This window comes from Lepidochelys kempii, chromosome 9 (assembly GCF_965140265.1).
Source record: "Lepidochelys kempii isolate rLepKem1 chromosome 9, rLepKem1.hap2, whole genome shotgun sequence".
NCBI classification, from domain to species: Eukaryota; Metazoa; Chordata; order Testudines; family Cheloniidae; genus Lepidochelys; species Lepidochelys kempii.
The window spans coordinates 1,166,600-1,182,432 of NC_133264.1; the positions used below are offsets into that span (position 1 = coordinate 1,166,600).

Sequence of the window (15,833 nt, forward strand, 5' to 3'; positions counted from 1 at the left end):
TCGGGAATGGGCCAGGGAGCCTTTCACCTCCCTCTTGGCAGCTTGGAACGAGCCCGGCGTGATCCTCTGGCTGCTTGGTGCGCAGGGGCTGACATGTTGGATCTCAGACCTGTTCCAAGTGAACAGGGCCCCACGATGGTCACTGACTGGCTGTGTCAGCAGAGGGTGAGGGCAAGGCCCGGGCAGACCATGGAGACCGAGCTGTGTCTGGCACGCCAGGGCAGGGGCAGGCATGTGGCTGAACTAGGTGAAGATGCTTGTCCCTGCACCTTCTCTGTAGTTAAGTGGAGGCCTCTGGCACTCAGCACTGTCAGCCCATCAGTTTTACCCTGGTAAAGTCACTGTGCAGATCGGTCTCGGTGCGTCGTCAGGTGTGAGCGGCTTGGTGCGTGGTGCTTAGAACAGTATTGGAGTGTTTCTTCTGGAGAAGCAAATTGTGCAGTGAGCCTTGAGCTGGGCACTCGGCGCAGGTCTGCTCTGCAAGTGACCCTCATTTCTCACTGCGTCTCTGATTTCTAGAGCACGTTGCCTCATCCTGCAGCCAAAGAGCACTCTCCAGCTGCCAGCCCTGCGAAATTGGGCAGCTCCCGTGCAGCCGAGTCAGTGCTGTGACCTGGGAGCTCGCTACCCACACTCACGGAAAGCTAGTGGGTTGCACCGGGGATGCTGAGGATGTAATTTGACCCATAGAACCTGACTTACGTAATGATCCAGCCTAAGGTGGAACAGCCCCACGGTAGCACTCCGAGTCTGCAGGGCTGGCAGCTGGAGCACTCTGTGCTTGGGGGATGAGCTGATGTGCTCTAGGACTCAGTGAGGCTGTGTACCCATTACTGCTTAGGTTGGCATAGGTTATGTCGCTCGGGGGTGTGAATCCCCCACCCCCCCCAGCGACCTGAGTCACACCGACCTGAGCACTGGTGTGGACGGCGCAGTGTTGGCAGGAGAGCGTCCGCCGCTGGTTGGGGGTGGATGAATTACATCGACGGAGAGCTCTGTCTGCTCTAGCGGCGCTGCATTGGACAGCGGCGCTGCCGTAAGCTCTGTCCTGTAGCCGTAGCCTGAGACACAGTGAATGCGCAGGTGATGCTCTTTCTACAGACTCACTTCCCAAGACAGCTCCATGCTTAAAGGTATCCATGGAGACTCAATAAATCTACAGCTCGGAATTGCCTTTACTTCTTCTGGTGGCTAACAACAGACCAAACTAGAGCAGGGAGAGGTTTAGACAGCAGCGAGAGCTAAATGATGATTAGAAATCAATTTACACAAGTGGAAGAGAAATTAGAATCTGCCCAGAGAATCTAGAATTGTAACTAGCCTAAACGGTGGCTCTGTTAGTGGTTTATCAGAGGGGTCCATTGGCACATTAGAATGCCTGTCCAAAGCATGAAGGCCAAGACCTGGAAGGTCTTTAAACTTCTAACTTCCATTGCCCAGATACCTTTGAAGAATCGGCCCTAAGTTATTAGTATTTAAGTTTCCTGAATTTGATGGAGCTGTTCTCAGGTTACACCAAAGTAAGTGAGATCAGAATCTGGCCCACTGAGCTGTGTGGCCCAGATCCTAGATTCATAGATTCCAAGGCTGGACGGGACTGTCGTGATCATCTCGTCTGACTTCCTGTACAGCACAGGCCATTTAACTGCTCCACAATAATTCCCAGAGCAGAGCTTTTAGAAAAACATCCCATCTTGATTTAAAAATTGTCAGTCATGGAGAATCCACCACGACCCTTGGTAAATTGTTCAGGTGGTTAATTAATCTCACTGTTAAAAATATTCGCCTTATTTCCAGTCTGAATTTGTCTAGCTTCACCTTCCAGCCACTGGATCCTGTTAGACCTGTCTCTGCTAGACTGAAGAGTCCATTATTAAATCTTTGGTCCCCATGCAGGTACTTACAGACTGTGATCAAGTCGCCCCTTAACCTTCTCTTTGTTAAACTAAATAGATGGAGGTCCTTGAGTCTGTCACTACAAGGCTGGTTTTCTAATCTTTTGATCATTCTCGTGGCTCCTCTCTCCAGTTTATCAACATCCCTCTTGAATTGTGGGACCCCGAACTGGACACGGGATTCAAGTACCAGTAACGGCAGTGCAAATATAGAGGTAAAATAAGCTGTCAGCTCCTACTCGAGAGTCCCCTGTTTATCCATCCCAGAGCATGTTGTTGTTGTTGATCACATTAGCTTGTTGTTCATCACGCCGGGCGCTCATGTTCATCTGATTGGCCATCATGCCTCCCAAATCTTTTTCAGAGTCCCTGCTTCCCACGTAGGGACCCCCCTGATCCTGTAAGAAAGCAGTTCTTTGCTCCTAGATGGATACATTTACACTTAGCTGTATTATACCACATGCTATTTGCTTGCGCCCAGCTTACCAAATGATCCAGATTGCTCTGAATCAGTGACATGTCCTCTTCGCTGTTTATCACTCCCCCATTGTTGTGTCGTCTGCAAATGTTATCAGTTGTGATTTTCTATTTTCTTCCAGGTCATTAATAAAAATGTTAAATAGCATAGGACTAAAAACCAATCCCAGGGTGAAACAGACCCGCTCAATGACAATTCCCCGTTTTACAGTTATATTTTGAGACCTATCAATTAGCCAGTTTTTAAACCATTTAATCTGTACAATGTTGATTTTATATATTGTTCTAGCTTTTTAATCAAATAATTGTGTGGTGCCAGTTCAGTGCCTTACAGAAGTCTGTAAGTATATTATGTATGTATATTAAATATATCATTTTTAGATGACAAATCTGAGGAACTGTCCCAGACTGAGGTGTCATTAGAGGAGGTTTTGGAACAAATTGATAAACTAAACTGTAATAAGTCACCAGGACCAGATGGTATTCACCCAAGAGTTCTGAAGGAACTCAAATGTGAAATTGCAGGACTACTAACTGTCGTCTGTAACCTACCATTCAAATCAGCTTCTGTACCAAATGACTGGAGGATAGCTAATGTGACGCCAATTTTAAAAATGGGATCCAGAGGTGATCCCGGCAATTAGAGGCCAGTAAGCCTGACTTCAGTACCAGGCAAACTGGTTAAAACTATCGTAAAGAGCAGAATTGTCAGACACACAGATGAACATAATTTGTTGGGGAAGAGTCAATGTGCTTTTTGAAATCCTACCTCACCAATCTACTAGAATTCTTTGAAGGGATCAACAAGCATGTGGACAAGGGGAATCCAGTGACTATAGTGTACTTAGATTTTCAGAAAGCCTTTGACAAGGTCCCTCACGAAAGGCTCTAAAGCAAAATAAGCTGTCATGGGATAAGAGGGAAGGTTCTCTCATGGATTGGTAACTGGTTAAAAGATAGGAAACGAAGGGTAGGAATAAATGGTCAGTTTTCAGAATAGAGAGCAGTAAATAGTGGTGTCCCCCAGGGGTCTGTACTGGGCTCAGTCCTATTTAATATATTCATAAACAGGGGTAAACAGTGAGGTGCCAAAATTTGCAGACTGCAAAGAGCTACAAAAGGATCTCTCAAAACTGGGTGACTGGGCAACAAAATGGCAGATGAAATTCAGTGTTGATAAATGCAAAGAAATGCACACTGGAAAACATAATCCCAACTATAAATATAAAATGATGGGGTCTAAATTAGCTGTTACCACTCAAGAAAGAGATCTGGAGTCGTTGTGGATAGTTCTCTGAAAACATCCACTCAATGGGCAGTGGCAGTCAAAAAAGCAAACAAAATTATTGGGAATCATTAAGAAAGGGATAGAAAATAAGATAGAAAATATCATGTTGCCTCTAGATAAATCCATGGTACGCCCACAACTTGAATACTGCATGCAGATGTGGTTGCCCCATCTCAAAAAGATATATTGGAATTGGAAAAGATTCAGAAAAGGACAACAGAAATGATTAGGGGTATGGAATGGCTTCCATATGAGGAGAGATTAATTAGGCTGGGATTTTTAAGCTTGGAAAAGAGATGATTAATGGGGGATATGATAGAGGTCTATAAAATCATGACTGGCATGGAGAAAGTAAATAGGGAAGTGGTGTTTACTCCTTCTCATAACACATGAACTAGGGGTTGCCAAATGAAATTAATAGGCAGCAGGTTTGAAACAAACAGAAGGAAGTATTTCTTCACACAATGCACAGTCAACCTGTGGAACTCTTTGCTAGAGGATGTTGTGAAAGCCAAGACCATAAAACGGTTTAATACAGAACTAGATAAATTCATGGAGGGTAGGTCCATCAATGGCTTTTAATCAGAATGGGTAGGGATGGTGTCCCTAGCCTCTGTTTGTCAGAAGCTGGGAATGGGTGACAGGGCATGGATCACTTGATGATTCCCTGTTCTGTTCATTCCCTCTGGGGCACCTGGCACTGGCCACTGTCGGAAGACAGGATACTGGGCTAGATGGACCTTTGGTCTGACCCAGTAGGGCCATTCTTAATTTCTTATGTAAACACTATTACTTTTATCAACCAAACTTGTAATCTCATCAAAAATATATAAACTTAATTTGACAGGATCTGTTTTTCATAAACCCATGTTGATTTGCATTACTTACATTACCTTATTTTAATTATTAATCGAATCCCACAGCAGCCACTCCATTATCTTACCTGGGATTGATATCATGCTGACAGAGTTATAATTACACAGGTCATCCTGATTACACTTTTAAAATATTAGCACAACATTGGCTTTCTTCCAGTCTTCTGGAAATTCCCCAGTCCTCCAAGACTTATTGAAAATCAACATTAACAGTCCAGCGAGCTTCTCAGCCAGCTCTTTTAAAGCTTTTGGATGCAAATTATCGTGACTTGCTGATTTTAAAATGTCTGACTTTAATAGCTTCTATTTAATATCCAGATACATTGGTGGAATGGAAAGAGTGTTATCACCATACAATGAGATTGCCTAAATCTGTTTTTTTCCCTAAATACAGAATAGAAATATATATGGAATACTCCTGCCTTTTCTGCATTACTGTTGATAATTCTTCTATTTCCATCTAGTAACGGACCAGTACTGTTGTCAGGATTCTTTTTGTTCCTGGGATGTTTTTTAAAACACTTTGTTATTGTCCTTAACTCTGCGGGCCATAGACTTCTTATGTTCCTTTGCTTTCCTTATCAATTTTCTACAGTTCCTAAATTCTGATATATATTCATGACTATCAACTTCCCCATTCTTCAATTTGTTGTGGTGTATGTGTGTAAACACATTATTTTTTATAGGTGCCTTCACTTATCCTCTAACCCAGGTGGTTTTTTTAAACCGGTACACCTTCTTCCTCGATTGTGGTTTTTTGGGCAGCTAGTAAGGTGTTCTTAAACAATTCCCAGTTATCATTCAGATTTTTCTGATTAAATTGTTCCTCCCAGCTGATTTGTCTCATATTCGTTTTCAGCTTTGTGAAATTGGTCCCATTAAAACACCAAGTATATATAACTGGTCTGGAATTCATTGTTCTTGGACATTATAAATGTGATCCAATCATGGTGTCTTATACCTAAGTTACCATTAACTTTTAGTTCTGTGATCTGTTAGGATAAAGCCTAATAAAGAATTCCCCTGTGTTGAGTTAGGAAATTGTCATCTATAATGTTTAGAAATTCCAAGGATGTTTTAGTACTGGCAACATGAGACCTGCAATGTATGTCGCTCAAATTGAAGTTCCCCTTGATCACTCAGCTTTTCTTCCTAAACATTACAGATAGGTGCATAAGGAGCCTGTCATCCTGTTCTCTAGTGTGATTTGGGGTCTGTAGCAGACACCAGCTAATACCGCCCCCATCTTGTGCTTGATCCATTGGACATTGATCCATAAGCATTCATGAGCATTGTCTTCTGAGTTATCAGTGACCCAGACACAGCTGATACCATTTTTGACACAGAGTGCCCCTCCCCTCTCCCTCCCCTTTTGCTTACTCAGTCCTTCCTCAGTAGGTGATAACCACTGATTTTAACAGTGCAGTCATTGGCATCACCCCACCCGGTGTCAGCAATGCCAACTAGGTGGCATTTACGGTCACAATGAGTGAGACTAAGATTTTGTCATGGATAATAATAACTAATAACTGTAGCAGTGTCCAAGGAGCTGCCAGGGTCGTCCTCCTTCCCAGAGGCGGTGGAGAGCCGCTGGGGTCCCTCTGCGCCATGGCTGGGGAGCCGCTGGGGTCCCCCTGCTCCACAGCAGCTGGCAGGGAGGTGTGGGTGTCCCCCTGCTGCCACAGCTGGCAGGGAGCTGTGTGGATCATCCTGTCCCCCGCAGAGGCTGGGAGGGGGATACCTCACAGCTCCCTGCTGCTGCAGGAGGCAGCGGGACCCTGCAGCTCCCAGCTGCCGAGGCTGAAGTCACGGAGGTCTTTGGAAGTCACGGATTCCGTGACTTTGGCTACTTCTGTGTCAAAATTGTAGCCTTAACGATGAGCAATTCCGATTCCTCTTGGCAGTTACCCAGGCTCCTCACACTGGTGTGTTGGCAATTTAAAAATTTCTTCTTTTCACAGCCTTTGGTTCCTTCATTAATTTTGTCGTCTTCATCTCAATTTTGTGTTGACTGAAGGCTCGTGTTTTCCCTGTTTTTACCCTCCTCTGCTGCTGTTAGTTTAACCCCCTCCTTACTGCTGTGGCTAGCTGTCACGGAGTCCCTGGGCGATGCTCTGGAACTGCTCCCCATGAAGCCAGTCAGGACTCTGGGGTAGTCGCCTTTCTGTGAGCAGCCTGTCTTCAGGACACACAGCTCACACAGCTTCCACCTTCCTGGGTCTGGCCTCGGAGCATTCAGCATCCTCTGCCCCTCCGTGTGCTTCCCCCCAGCGAGTCCACTCAGGTGGGGCTCCTGGGGAAGCCAGAGGGTCCTGCACCCCAACTTCGCAGTCAGACGTGACTCTCAGCCAGCCAGTAAAACAGAAGGTTTATTAGATGACAGGAACATGGTCTAAAACAGAGCTTGCAGGTGCAGAGAACGGGACCCCTCAGCTGGGTCCATTTTGGGGGGGCCGTGAGCCAGACAACCACGTCTGCACTTCACTCCATGTCCCAGCCAGCCCCAAACTGAAAACTCCCTCCAGCCCCTCCTCCTCTGGGCTTTGTTCCTTTCCCGGGCCAGGAGGTCACCTGATTCCTTTGTTCTCCCACCCTTTAGCTCTCACCTCGCAGGGGGGAAGGGCCCAGGCCATCAGTTGCCAGGAAACAGGGTGTCGGCCATTCTCTGTGTCCAGACCCCTGCACACACCGGCCCTCTAGGGCTCTGCAATGATCATACACCCTTACCCCACCACCTAGAGACTTAAGAACTGCCTAGGGGAAACTGAGGCACCCCCACACTATTCAGAGGAAACATTAAGAAGAGTCCCACTTCGTCACATCTCTCCCCCCTTCGAGATCGAACTGAGCGGGGTCACTTTAGCCGGTGACCTGGGGAAGTTCGAAGCCACCAACGTTCCCATGGATGCCCCAGCCTTCCTTGGTAGGAGTTACACCAGGCCCTTCCAGTTTCACGCCCTCCCTTAGGTCAGGGGTGGTCGATAGCACTCGCAGGCCGCATGTGGGAAGGTTTATGCAGCCCATGCCCTTTGGCCACCCCAAGAATGTCTCCCCATTGACCATCACCTTCTGCTCCCACTGGAGATCCGAGGGGCCTGGCCCCAGAAAACTCCACACAGACATATAGGTTGGGACCAGGAGTGGGAGCGTGTCCACCTCCCCACCCATCTGGCTGATGGAGTCTGTGGCCTTGGGACCCAGCAAGGGAGCTAGACACCGGGGCTTTTCTGCAGGGTCCCCTTGGTTCAAATCGCCAGCCTGCTCAAAGGCAGTGAGGTGGGCATCCACACCCCCCCCCTTAACTAGGGGCAGCAATTTAGTCTCGAGGTTCCCTGCGGAACTGGCCCCCCGGGGTCTATCCCCACTCACCCCGGGGAGGTCCCCTAGGCCTCTCCACCCCACCACCGCCAGTTCATGCTGCTGCTGCTTCTGCAGCTCTTTCTCGGGCTCTCGCTGTCTCTCACAGTCCTCTTGCTCCCTCGGACTCAGCTCCAATCCCGTCCGTCTCGATCCCCCGATGGGGAACCCGATCGTGAAGACCCCCGTCTGGTCGGGGACAGGAGTCTTGGGGATGCCTGGCTCCCACTCCAGCTGCTCCCAGATCCTGCTATAGCCCCAGTTGGGGTCAGGAATCTGTTCCTTAGAGCGGTCATCCTCCTCCAGCTGCACGATTAACTGTGCTTTGGTGAACTTTCCAACGCTCAACCCTCTCTTTTTGCACAGGGTTACAATGTCCTTCTTAAGGAGACGGGGACAGACCATCACTCCGCTCCTCCCAAGTTGTTGTGGACTCACAGGCCCGTGTGTTCTCAGCTCCCCACGGTTTCCAGGGAGAACCCCTAGTGTGCCAGCCCTTCTCGAGGTCACCACCTCTTTGCCAGGGTCGAGCTGCAGACTCCTCCGCCCCTTGGACTGCTCACTGCAATCCCCAGGGGAACCCTGTTACTGCAAAAGTCCTTCTCTCTCCCCGGGCCAAGCTGCAGGCTCCTCCGCCCCTGAGACTGCTCACTGCAGTCCCCAGGGGGACCCCACTACTGCACAGTCCTTCTCGCTGGTCACACACTCCCAGGGGTTAACCGCCCCCTGAAACCGCTCCTCTCTGAGCCTTCAGCAGGCCTGGTCCTCGGCAATCCCCCTTCGTGTTACTGCTCCCCAGTCACTTACTGCAGGAAGCGCCATCCACGGGGTGCAGTACATCCCACCGCTGCCACCAGTTGTCACGGAGTCCCTGGGCGATGCTCTGGAACTGCTCCCCATGAAGCCAGTCAGGACTCTGGGGTAGTCGCCTTTCTGTGAGCAGCCTGTCTTCAGGACACACAGCTCACACAGCTTCCACCTTCCTGGGTCTGGCCTCGGAGCATTCAGCATCCTCTGCCCCTCCGTGTGCTTCCCCCCAGCGAGTCCGCTCAGGCGGGGCTCCTGGGGAAGCCAGAGGGTCCTGCACCCCAACTTCGCAGTCAGACGTGACTCTCAGCCAGCCAGTAAAACAGAAGGTTTATTAGATGACAGGAACATGGTCTAAAACAGAGCTTGCAGGTGCAGAGAACGGGACCCCTCAGCTGGGTCCATTTTGGGGGGCCGTGAGCCAGACAACCACTTCTGCACTTCACTCCATGTCCCAGCCAGCCCCAAACTGAAAACTCCCTCCAGCCCCTCCTCCTCTGGGCTTTGTTCCTTTCCCGGGCCAGGAGGTCACCTGATTCCTTTGTTCTCCCACCCTTTAGCTCTCACCTCGCAGGGGGGAAGGGCCCAGGCCATCAGTTGCCAGGAAACAGGGTGTCGGCCATTCTCTGTGTCCAGACCCCTGCACACACCGGCCCTCTAGGGCTCTGCAATGATCATACACCCTTACCCCACCACCTACAGACTTAAGAACTGCCTAGGGGAAACTGAGGCACCCCCACACTATTCAGAGGAAACATTAAGAAGAGTCCCACTTCGTCACACTAGCCAGTCCCCGAGGAGATTGGTCCCCCATCTATTGAGGTGGAGTAAATCGGCGTAGCCCCCTTGACGTCCCCATGGATTTACAGCTGCGTGAGTTTGTCACCTTGTGTTGCTGATTTTTCTTCTCTCTCTCTCCTAGAGATAGAACGGATAATCCAGCTGGACTTGGACCTGCAGTACAAGACCAACATCCGAGAGCTGTTTGAGGAGTTTGACCATTTCCTGCAAGGAGCCGTCATTGGGATAGCCAGAGAGATGCAGCCTGTCTACAGGTATGCCAGTGTGAGTGGCACTCAGCAGAGGTGGCGAGACAGCAGCTGGCGTTCCTGTGCTTTGCTCACATGGAGACTTACCCTGCAGAGCAAAGTACAGAGATCCCATGAGTCCTGCCTACTGGGGCTGTGTATTGGGGGTATTCAGAGTCGGGTGTCTGTGTGAAGGGAAACATACAGGACGCTGTTCTTTGCCTAAGTCATTAACTCCATGTGTCACTTCGGACAGAGAGGCCAAAACTTGCAAAGCTGAGTTCCTGAAGTCTGTACATGGGCTCCCTGGACGTGGCCTGGCTCCCGGCCGTGCTGCTCCCAGAGGAGTCGCTGTGACTTGTGGGTGCTAAGGCCGCTTCTCTCTAGGTGCCTACAGCTGGATTTAGGAGCCTAACTCTGGGCGTCTCCATCTAAAACCTTGGCCACAAAGATTCAGTTCTGTCAGTCAGAGCAGCAACGGTTTCCCAGGCCAAGGTGGGTGCCAGGTGACAGCTGCATGTGTGTTTTGCTAGTCTGACCACTGAGCCGAACCAAGTTCTAATCACAGGCTCTGTGCAGTGCGGCCATCCTCCTGGCCTCTCTGCTCACCTCGGGGGGCTGCGTGCACGGCATCGTGGTGATGCTAGGTGTAAATGGGTCTCACCCTCCACTTCCTGCACCGATTTCAGACCACATTCAGTGCTAAAAAGTGACCCCGGCCAGGGAATCCCTGACCCCAAACACGGTGAGCACCTCCATACTAGGGGCCACTCTTGGCTCCTTGCACTTGATTGGTTCTTTCGTTTCACTGCAGGCACAGAACAAAAGGGAGGAAAGCGAGGCTTTGAACTGCCTGAAGGGTCCTGCTGGAGTGCTGAGTATACGGGCTGGGAATATATTGACTTGCATGTTGTGTAGATGTGGGTTTCCCACATGTCCTGGAGGCTACTGCTCTTGCTGGTGCTGATTTCAGTTGCAGTCGATGATTTTTGTACTGAAAAATGTCCTTTGGTCTAAGACATATTTGTACGAATGCTGGAGACTACACACTGATAAAACTCAGTAATCCTGCTTTGCAAGCTCGACCCAGGTGGAGAATTCAGGAGTTCAAGCCGCAGCCTGCTCCAACAGAGCCAAAAATGTTTCCAGTCACAGTCACAAGGCCTGGCAGGGGCAAGCGAACGGCATTTCCAGTGTCTTTGTGTTGGTTTCTCTCCACTATTGCCGGGTGAAAGTCACATAACCAATGGGGAGCCTGGCTGGGTAGCTAGTGACTCCGAGGAGCCCCTGACTGACCCTACACCCCATGTAGAAATCGGCAAAGGAGGATAGGGAGAGAAACCGTTTTCCCTTCTCTCTATCCCTGACACAGCATCTGGGATCACTAGAGCTAGAGACATTCACATGGCTTCAGACCACAGTATGATCTTTTTAAATATGTGTAACCGCTTCTGAGAGTGCTGGGATTTCTTTAAGGAAACGTGACTGCTTCCAGTGAGAGTCACTGGCCTGGGACTTGGCCTGGTTGCTAAAACACGATAATCCTTTTGAAATGTTTTTCTATGAGATTAGGGTCCATCTCCAAGCTGTGCCTTGGTTTCACATTGGGAGTCCGCTTGCAACATGAGCTCAGTGGGATCATGGATCTGGATTCACACGCTAATGAACTCCTCACAAAGTAATTGTCCGACCTGGGTGTCTCTTGGCACCATTGAGTCGCTTGTGCTCAGCAGGAAGCCCAGACTGAGCCAGTGCAGAGTGAGGTCCCATTTCCTTTTCAGAGACAGAAATGTGGGTCAGGTTTCAGGCCATCAGCGAGGTGTAGGAAATGGATGTTTTCACTTCCTTGACTGGGCCAGGCTTGTGGATAACGAGGAGCCAGGGTTTTCCAGGGCTGTCGCCCTTCACCACTGCAAATCCCAGCAGCTGGGAAGTGGAGTTAACAGAGCTCTGGCGTCCCCCGTCACAGCCAGAGCTGAGTGTGCACCCAGTAGGCCCAGAGATTCACGGAGCTCCCCCTTGGCACCTCAGTAAGTAGCCTCGTTTTCAGCAGAGCCCGGTGTGTTGGGAGCTGAGCCATTCCATCAGCTTGGTCTTGCGTGATCAGGGTGACGTGGCCCCGGAGCCTCAAGCGAGCTCCAAGCTGCACAGCATCCATGGTGATGCACAACCATCCAGTGCAACGGGAACCTGATCCATTGTTTTAAAGGAGTTGAAGGTATGTCAGGGTCTTTCCCTGTCCCTGCTGCCGCGCCCACCCACCACTCCCCCTCCTGCCAGGTTCATGGGGGTTACAAACTCTTATATAAAACCAAACCCCGCCCATGCTGCTGTGCGAAAGAGCCACAGAGACTGGGAGCCTGGCTGGCTGGCTGCTCAGGGACACAGCGGCACCGCTGTGCACAAGGGCCTCTCCTGGGCACAGAGTAACCGAACTGCCAGCCTAAGGGATGTGTCTCTGCCTCTCTCACCTCTAGTGACCATACACGAGGCCTGTAACGGTGGCAGGGAAGAAATGCTTCAGACAGTGGCTTTGAGTTTGACGATGCCCCACAACTTCACCCCAGCTTTGGGGACAGACGAGCCTAAAACACAAACCATAAAGACGGTGGTGTGAGGGCAATGCTAGGCTCCTTCATGTGCAGAGAGAAAGTTGTTATTGAAGAGAGGTGCAGGGGAGTGATCTGAGCGCAGACCAGGGAGCTGGAGCGAGCTAGCAGACCAGGTGCCAGCTCATGCGAAGGTCCCCAGGTCCCAACTGAGCACGGACACGCCCACAGCTCGAACCGAACTGGCTCATCTGGGTGCTATGGGTTTAGTGTTTAGACTGTATTGAATGCTTGTGAGTTGCTGTTTACGTTAATCTCACATATTACTATGTAACATGAGATGCAGATATTCTATGTAAGCATTGATACAGTAAGCCCCTGTGACTGCGTAATCGCCAGACAGGGGAGGGACATTAGTGTAAAGTGCTGGTCTCCAACAGAAGGAGACCATCCTGGCCAACAAGGAAGGCCCATCGACACCAGACAGGCTAGTGTGGGACATTAAAGAGGATAAAAGACTTTGTTGCTCTACTTTTCCCCCACCCCAATGAAGATGAGTCTTGCAAGTGGCTTCCTCCCATCCGCTGAGGTCACAGTTCAGGGCACATGCGGGGATGGGAATAAAACCCCCTAAGAAGGAGGACTGGACTCTGGGGGCAAGGTTTTTAGGCAGAAGCAAGAGAACCCCAGTGCTTAGCTTGGGTTAGCCCTAAAGGACATATAGAGCTTGCTTTTTATAGAAGCTTCTAGTACCTTTTGAAACTTAAGATGGTAGCTTATTTGTGTATGTAAATTTACCTGCTTTAACCTTGTTCTTTAAGCTCTTGTTTCCTTTTCCTATTTAATACATCTTTAGTTGGTTTATTATAAGATTGGCTACAAGCATTGTCTTTTGTGATAGGATCTAAGGTGCCGTGGGAAAGTGACTGGTCCTTTGGGAGTGGGAGTAACCTGAATATTGTTGTGATCCTTGGTGTCAGGGACCATCTGTCACACTTAGGTGGAGAGACAGATTGGAGTACCCAAGGAGACTGTCTGTGACTCCATGTGAAGACTGTTATAGTGGCCGGGGAGTTTACACTTGCTAATTGGTCGGTGAAATCTAAGTGTAGAACTCGCAGCCAATCTGGGGTTTGTGCCCTGGTTCCTAACAGTCTGCCCGGAGCTTGGTAGTCATGACCTGGAGCCGCTGCAGGACAGCTTGACACCAGGAGCCCCCAAGTTCTAATCCCAGCACGGATCTAGGTGAACTCGGGCAGGTCGCTGGAGCAAAGCTCCCTTGGTGGCCCGTAGACAGAATTCGAACTCTGTCCTCGGGCGCCTGTCTCGAGGTGCCTGATTTACAAGTGTGCTGAGCACCTGCCGCTCCCATGGACCTTCCATGAGACCTGGGCAAGGGCTTTGCTGAATTACGGCCTAGAAGGGACTTCAGGGTTTGCTCTGCTGTGTCTGACTCCTCGGGGGGCCGGGGGAACACGGCTACCCCATGGGCACCGTTCCTCATCTCTGAATGCAGCAGGAGCGCTCACGCCTGCTGTCAAATTCAGCCGTAACTTCCTGCCTGTAACAATAGTAATTCCTAGCTCTGACACAGCATTTTTCATTAGAGACTAGTAAGGTGCTGTGCAACGTGAGTCAGCAGCATCACTCCCTTTGTGCCTGTGACGCGTGTGGCCGGCTTTCCGCACAGTGCAGTCAGACTAAAGGAGCAAAGCAGGTTCTTGCGGTGTCATTTCCAGATCCCCTTTGAGGATGTCTCCTCTAAACTGAAATTCACAATGTTCTGATTAGTACACAAGGAAATTGATTTAGTTTGGCCTTGTCTATTCAAAAGACGAATCTCAAATTTCGTTGTAATCGAGGCTGAGCCAGATCCTCACCGTGAGATGCCTTGATGAGTTGGTTGTACCAGATTGGCTTGCACGAGGGTTCTCAGGTGGAGCGGCTCAGCTCCCCAGACTGGAATTGCTGGTTGTAATAAGTGTGTGCTCAGGGAAAGATCAGAAATTAACAGCTCTTCATGTCTCTTCTTTTCCCATTTCAACTGTTAGTAATGGGCATTAATAATTAAATCTTCTTCCGAGGGGAGCCCAGCCATACTATGTACGCTGCTGGCTGGCCGGAGCCAGGATAAATTCAGTGCTGGGTGCACAGACATGGCGTGGATTCTGCTCCCATGCCCAGTCTGTATAACGGACAGGCAGCGGCAGGCTTGTGCCCAAAGGAAATGTGCCAATGTTTAAGATTTGTTATTTATCAGTCTAAATGGATTTTTCTTAATATTGGAAATTAAAGACCCAGATTCTCTCCTGCTATGAGACTCTGTGCAGCAGGCGGGAGGCTTGGGGCTTCCTGGTTTTCAGCACGTAGCCCTACCCCGCCAGCCCTGGGGCTGCTCTCACCTGGCAACCGTCCCCACGGGATCAAAGGCCGTCGGGGGCTAGCTGAAGTGCAGCAGTCTCTGGCCACACACCCTCCCTTCACCCTCCTCCAGGGGTGGTACGGAAGCTGGGTACACTAGCATTGCTGGGTGGGTCGAACGGTGGCTGGCACTGGGAGGGTATTTTTACTGTGCAGAGGCCTACGTGACACCAGTGTGCCACTTGCACCCCCGTGACGAGAGCCATGGGAGAATGAGCTGCATGCAACCTGCCTGACAAATCGCCAACCAGCTGTCCCCTGAGCTCCTGCTGTAGATCTGCGTTCCCAGGGAGAACGCACAGGCCAGGAATAACCAGTCTTGACTTTCAGGACCCTGACTGAGTTTGCTGGGCTGGTAGAAAATATCTCATTTGTAATTAGAGCAAATTTGCTCGGTTTGAGAGAGACTGTATATGGAGCCACAGTACCATTTGTTCTCTGACTTTGGCTCCCACCGTGCCGTCGAATCCCTGCACCCATCCAGAGAGTCATGACTGCGGGACCGGGGCTCGTCTTTGCACACAACCCTTCTCGCTCTCCGGGGTTGGCGAAGCCAGTGGGACCATGTGGGGGACGTGTTCTGGCTAAATGGATCCCTTTCCATTTAACACTGTTTATTTTTTTAACAGTTTTGTGAGCGGAGCTGAAATGAAAGCGGCTGTTTGCTGCGCCCTTGTGATGCTGGTGCATAGCTCAGGGAGAGGAATGGCAATGGGCTGTGGTGCTTGTTGTCACCTCTAGGTCACTCGTCCGAAGCCGGCTCAGTGGCCACATTTAATACACCACAGGGACTAGCTACGGTGTTGCAGAGTCAGATTTCAAGGTTAACGTCAGACTGAGATCATTGTACAGTGTTCGCAGTGTAGACTCCAGGAGTCTGTGTGCATGGAACAAAATGTGTCTTTGTTTTCCGGGAATGCCTCAGAGGTAGAATGGCTCTGTGTGTGGTGGCTGAGGCCGGAGCAGCCTTATGGGTAGCTCTGGAGGATGTAGCCTGCTAACCCCTCTCTGCAAGTGATCTTGTAAAGGCAAGTTGTGGTTCTCGGGCCAAGTCCATGAACGATTGGCCATCCCGGGAGGGCTGAATAAGGGTGTAGTGCTTTACTTTCTGCTGTCAAAGGAAAGCACCTGCATGG

The 15,833-nt window shown here is 50.1% G+C and overlaps 1 protein-coding gene across 3 annotated transcripts in view; it reads left to right on the forward strand.

The window, feature by feature from the left end:
* The window catches only part of XXYLT1 (xyloside xylosyltransferase 1), a 102,786-nt gene that overhangs the window by 53,305 nt on the left and 33,648 nt on the right, over window positions 1–15,833 (forward strand). For all 3 annotated transcript variants that reach the window (XM_073358987.1, XM_073358985.1, XM_073358986.1), the window contains exon 3: window positions 9,622–9,754. In XM_073358987.1, the coding sequence (XP_073215088.1) occupies window positions 9,622–9,754 (133 nt within the window). The remainder of the gene's footprint in view (window positions 1–9,621; window positions 9,755–15,833) is intronic.